Raw genomic sequence first — 6,452 nt, forward strand, 5'->3', positions numbered from 1 at the left:
GGAGACCAGTGCTTCCAGCCCGCCCTCCATGCTTATCTTCCTCCCCGCTCATCCTCAGAGTCTCCCTACTGGTTCAAAGACATCTCTGCAATTGGACCTCCTGGGGAGGAGATCAGATGCCCTCCCTACCCAATCAGAGATCGTAAACCCCCTCAGACCTAAGTATTGGACCCCACATCAGACCCTCCAGGGATCATTGACCACCCCACATTCCAGTATTGGACACCCGCCCACCCCTGTCAGACCCATACACAAGGGATTGATGACCAGCACTTCCTCAAGATCTTGAGCACCTCCATCAAAGCCCCCGCTCCCACTAACCCAATTGCAGGCTCCCTACTTGCTCCTGACCTGCGGCCTCCACTGGAGCGCTCCCTGCCTGACAGGAACCCAAGCCCCTGAATCAAACTGACTTCTGGGCAAAGAAGAAGAAGACACTGCTGTGGAGTTAAAATTTTAAAGCACACAGGGAAACCTGGATTTCAGGGTTTCCTGAACCAAACTCCTCCTCCTCATCTCCCCTCCCCCCACCACAAGGTCACAAAACCCACCACAGTAAGTATTGAGATCAATATTTCAGAATAATGCAAAATTCTTCTCTTTGGACTTTATGTATTTTAGTGCAATATTTAGACATTTAAAGCATACGACTTGCTGTGTTCACAAAGGAATTGGATAACAGTATCAGTCAATGTAAAAGCACATTATGGTGCAGCACTGACACACAACAGTACAGGTTTCAGCACTCTTTCTGATATGCTCTACTTCAAACTGCTAGGGACTGGGGAAAGACCAGGTATCTTCCTAAGGAGATGAGGAAATGGTTAGGATGTCTTCTTCGTCACCCACTTCACATAACAAGTGCACGTGGGCCGAGGGCGCTTCCATCTCATCCTTTAATTTACAAGTGGGGAGAAGAAACAAAATCAAAACTAGTGTAGTCTTACTGAAGCCACCCAAATAAATCAACTGCCCATTTCAGCTTTCTTAAATTTTGTTAAATTGATTAAACCTTAGTGTTAGTTTCTGCCATTGTCTAAAGGTTGCAGTGTGTGTAACCCAGTGGCAAAATAATCAGAGGTAGTGTTTGAATGTTGGGATTTAATTGATAACTGCCTCCTTACTGTTGTTTTTCATTTGTCACTTGAAATTGAGACATAATAGATAAATAATGGGTCACAGAAATTAAACTCAGAATAATCCTTTCAAATGTGCGAGGGCAGCAGGACAGATTGACAGAGTGTTATGGACAGGGATGAGAGAGAACTGAAACCCCTGTTCCCGTCTCTTACTGTCAGTAATCAGTGTGTTTTTGAAACGGAAGATGTACGTGTTTCTTAACCCCTGAGTGTACACTCAATTTGCATAACCAGCAGCATGCTTTCTGTGGATTTAAATGAAAAGTATTATTCATTCACATGTTGAGCCCGTAAATCTAACGCTATATCACTCACTCAGTACTCGCACACACACACACACACACACACGCGCGCGCACACACACACACACACGTACACACACATATACACATGCACGCGCGGAGAAATTGGCTCATTCTGCTGCAGGCCTGGTGAAAGAAGAGGCTCTTTTCCACTCTTGAAGTGTTGCTAGGTGAATTCAATAACTGAAGTCATACACCAAAATTGTTGTAGGATTCCCTCAAAGAAATGGATTTCCAGTAGGTCATGAAATTAGTTGCTTGTAGTCTTACCATCAGGAGGTTGGCTTCCTGTACTGGTGGACTTGAGATGGAACAGGCTTGGAGACCTTACACTGCCTTTGCTGCTGCTTTATTGTTTACAGACTGACTGGTTTCTCCCTGGTGCTTGGAGTAAGTAAGCTTGGTTATCTGAACATCACCACCTGGAAGTTCCCCCCCATGCCACTCACCATCCTGACTTGGAAATATATCACCGTTCCTTCACTGTTGCTGGGTCAAAATCCTGGAACTCCCTTCCTAACAGCACTATGGGCGTACCCACATCACACGGACTGCAGCTGTTCAAGGAGGCAGCTCACCACCACCTTCTCAAGGGCACCAAGGGATGAGAAATAAATGCTGGCCCTTCCAGCAAAGCCCACATTCTGTGAATGAGTATATAAAAAAAATCTGAAGATTGTTTGGATCAGGTGACCATATGATCAACACTCCTTTGGCCACCCAGAATGATTTAAAGTTAGAAGCCTTTACTATACAATAGAGAATGGATATTTATGATTTAACTGGTTTCCCTACAGCTCTCTTTGTTAACTTTTGAGCTTGGAGACAGTGAGTCTAGGAGTCCATAGATTTTATGTTTTGGGTAAGTCCACAAACAATTGAAGGTGTGAATTCCATAAATGGTTTTGTCTTGGTATGTCCATTCAAGGGAGGCACCCCACCTATCGTCGTTCAATTAGGAACTTTTCGGAGACTTCAGATACTTCTGCATCAATGCATAAATTGCCAACATCACTTGACCACCAGCAACCATCTTTAGTGGCCTTTTAATATTCATTTTCAAAAAGAAAATGCAGTTCTAGAAAATTCTATACTGAACCCAGTCCACGTTTGAAGTTATGAATGTGACATGTGATTACTGGGCATGACACAGAGGTTCAGGGTTGTGATTTTTTTTCATTGCACAGAGAGTGACTAGCAGCTGGACTAGCTTGCAAGGAAATGCAAATGGAAACAGCTTGCTGACTTCATTTAAGAAAGCGATGGATTGGGAAAGATTGGTTTGTTCTGTTTCTCCATCTACATCATGCTCCTCAGTGACATTATCTATAAATACATCAGGTTCCCACATGTACTTTGATGATACCCAGCTCTCTCTCACCACCTCCTCTTTCGATCTCCCCACTGTCACCGATTTGCTAGTCCAACATCCAACAGTAGATGAGCAAGAATTTCCTTCCGTTAAATATCAAGAAGACTGAAGCCATTGCCCTCGCTCCCTGCACAAATTTTTTTCCCAAGCAATCCCTCTCCCAGCTAACTGCTTGTGGCTGAACCAGACTATTCACAATCTTGGTGTTGCATTTGACAGTGAGGTGAGCCTCCAACATGTATCGCAATGACTGCCTACTTCCACTTCCATAAAATTGCCTGACTCTGCCCGCCTCAGCTCATCTGCTGCTGAAACTCTCATCCATGTCTTTGTTGCCTCTAAACTTGTCTATTCCAATGCTCCTCTGGCTGGCCTCTCAACTTATATGCTACATAAACTTGTGTTTATTCAAAACTCTGCAACTCATATCCCAACTTGCATTAAGCCCTATTCACCCATCGCCCCTGTGCTTGCTGACCTATTTGTCCCCCAGTCCAGCAACCTCTAAATTTAAAAACTCTCATCCTTGTTTCCAAATCCCTCCATGCCCTCATTCCTCCTCATCCCTGTAACCTCCCTATAATCATTTGAGGTCTCCTCCAATTGAGGTCTATTGTGCAACCTCAATTTTAATTGATCCACCATTGGTGGCCATACTTTCAGCTGCCAAGCCTCTAAGCTCTGGAATTCCTTCCTTAAAACTCTCTACCTCTCTGTCCTTAAGATGCTCCTTAACACCTAATTATTTTTTTCAAGATTACCTGTCCTATATCTCCTTATATGCTTCGTGTCAAATTTTGCTGGATAACCTTCCTGTGACTGGGACGTTTTACTATGTTAAAGGCGATGTATAAATGCAAGTCATTGTTGTTGTAATATTCTAAAAGGACGAGATCAAATAGACCAAAGACTTTCTTTATACAAACCCATTTCATGGCCTTGTGTGATCATAGACTGTTATGGGATCCAGACTTACTTCATCATCAGGAGGCTGGGGGGCTATGGCTCAGAGGTTTCCACACATGTGTGGACTGGGAGCATGCGCAGCACAGGGTTTTAGGGTTTTCTGTGTGAAGAGCAAAAGGAGAAACGGCGTGAAAACCCTAATCATGTGACCCAGCAGCGGAGTGCCATAATCAGAGAAGAGTCTCAGACTGGGGACAGGGACCGGTCCCATGAGAAGAGTCTCAGACATGGGAAAGGGAGAGAGAGAGGTCCCAGTTAAAAGAGGAGCAGAGAAAGAGGCTCCAAGCAGAAAATGGGCCGCAGCTGGCAAACTTTAAGTTGCGATTGAAGAGGGCTCTGGAGAAACCCTGTGCTCGAAAAAGGCGGCAGAAGATTGGTGACTCCGTGCTGTGAGCCGTTGGGGCAAGAGTACCCCTTTGGAGCAGTAACATTCTACTCAGCCCAGCTGAAGAGTTGAAGTTGTGCTTGTGGGTTGGTGCTGGAGTGTAGATTCGGGAATCCAGGGGAATGGAGTCTTGGGAGACGAGATTGAACCCCTGCAAGGTGAACAGTCATTGAAGCAGTCTGAGTTGGAGCGAATTTTAGAGAGAATTCCAAGGTGAGATCTTCGAAGGTGAAGACTGGAATCCCATGTGAAAGAGACAGAGTTTCAACGAGATTAGTTGACTCACAGTGTTTACTCATGTCTGGTTGGTTTGTTGAGAAATCTGTCTTGGCCACATCTGCCATTTATTGTGCAGTGTGATGTGTTCAACCACAGTTTGTCTGCTAATTCACATGAACCTCATATTAACCTTGTATGTTAGAGTATAAGATAGATATTGTAAATTGCTTTATCTTTCTGACCTTGTATAGTAAAGTTTATTTGTTTGTTTAAAACCCATGGAATCTTGTGGATTTATGCTTTTAGTCAGTGTCTTAAACCTCAGACTTTGTCTACTTTAAATAAAAAGATACGGGTCCCTAACCAGATCGTGCCAAGGACTTGAGGGTCTGGTCCAGGATCATAACACTACAGGACTCATTGTGTGTGGTTGAGTTAGGAGATATATGCTTGTGATGTTTCACTCTGTAAATAAATATAAGACTGAGTAAAGAATGGCTCCAGTCTCACCCTTCACCAAAGGGCTTTCCTGACTAAAACATGGTAGCAGAGAATGGTTGCCTAAAGGTGAAGGAAGTATCTCTTTTTATGTTTTCAATTATAACCCAAATGATACCCTCCGCCTGCATATAATTAAACACAACTGATATACAATTAACACCCACATCAGGCATTCCACTGAACTGCTGGTCTTTATTGTGTTTCTGTGAAGAAGCATTGAGCTCAAAGGGTGAGCACTTTACTACAGTTTTTAGCACAAAGGAAATTTAGCCTGGGTAATATCAAAGACGCTCTGCTCCCAAGAGTGAAAATTAAAATAGCCCAAATTAAAATTACTATCAATTCTTTATCATTAACCATCTATATATGCCTTCTCACAGCTCGCTTAAGAATGGAAGTTTTTAAAGCCTGGGAATAAATTGCAGGCCCAATTCCCATTTGGTTATGAACAGAAGAAACTTGAGTAATGAGAGAGTAATGATGTATAAATCACAGATATGAGGGTACAATTGGATTCTATAATGCAAGCTGTCAGTTTATTGTATATTTTGTTGCATTATGTCACTATACTGCTGATTTTTATCTATTTACTTTTTCACTCCTGTCCGTATAAAGACTCACTGAAAATGGCTGGTTGATTTTATTCAGGATGTAAAATTTGATAAGAACAAACTGCTACATTCTCTGGATACTGGTAGCAGGTCCAGTGGAAGCCAACTGTCCTTAAAGGGTGGAAGTGATAAACCAACAGAGGATCAGCGTTCAACGAAGACTGGAAGTGCTGGAACCTTTCAGGTCAGGCAGCATCTATGGAGAGGGAACCAGAATTAAAAGGCCCGATATTTAAGGGCAGGGTGCGGGGGAAAAGACTAGCAAGGTCAGGGACCCGGAGTCGTTACATGCCTCTCATTCCGCTTCCAGCCAAATTGAGAGGTGGTCCGGCTGCCGGGAGGGAAAGCCAGCAGCAAGAAGCTACAGTCGGGAACGCTTGGGGAGGGCAGTGGAAGTTGGGTGGAGTGTAAAGAGGGTGTTGGTGATTGTAGGAGGAGAGGATGAGAGATCAAAGGGGGGAATACTGGGTTGGGTTGATTGTCAGAGGATGATCATGAACGATGAGGGTTCACAGTGTTAGCTAGTTACATCTAGTAGTATCTCTCTGTTCTGCGTATTGTTTGACCTTTAAATAAATGCGTTGGTTTGGCTTTTGCACATTGGTACAGTGATTGATATTTTCTGTTTTCAAAGAAGATGTGAAATTGTGGTGGACATCTTATGTCATTTATGATGTATTAAATACCTTAACTAATTAATTAGTAATTATAAGACCTGTGGCACACTTTCCCAGTCATGGCAGGTACGAGGGCACAGCTTTCAGGTCATAGCAGCTTTGGCCTGCCTATAGAAATTACCTTTATGCTGTGAACACAAAATAAGTTCTTTGAAAAGGGGGGAAGAAAGGGGGGTTACGTCCTTCGGGATAGTGAGGGATGCCCTGTGTACATCAGGTGCAACCTCCCTGAGATGTAAGCGCCCCTTTGTGTCTCCCCACCTGGCCAACCCCCCTTGCC

At 43.7% G+C, this 6,452-nt stretch overlaps 1 protein-coding gene across 1 annotated transcript in view; it reads left to right on the forward strand.

Moving 5' to 3' along the window:
• Positions 1-5,715, forward strand: part of LOC144679408 (regulator of G-protein signaling 22-like) — a 43,164-nt gene extending 37,449 nt beyond the window's left edge. The window contains exon 15 of the mRNA XM_078539766.1: positions 5,533-5,715. Within this exon, the coding sequence (XP_078395892.1) occupies positions 5,533-5,715 (183 nt within the window). The remainder of the gene's footprint in view (positions 1-5,532) is intronic.
• The last annotated feature ends 737 nt before the right edge of the window (positions 5,716-6,452 follow it).

The sequence above is a fragment of the Cetorhinus maximus genome, chromosome 4, assembly GCF_964194155.1.
Source record: "Cetorhinus maximus chromosome 4, sCetMax3.hap1.1, whole genome shotgun sequence".
NCBI lineage: Eukaryota > Metazoa > Chordata > Chondrichthyes > Lamniformes > Cetorhinidae > Cetorhinus > Cetorhinus maximus.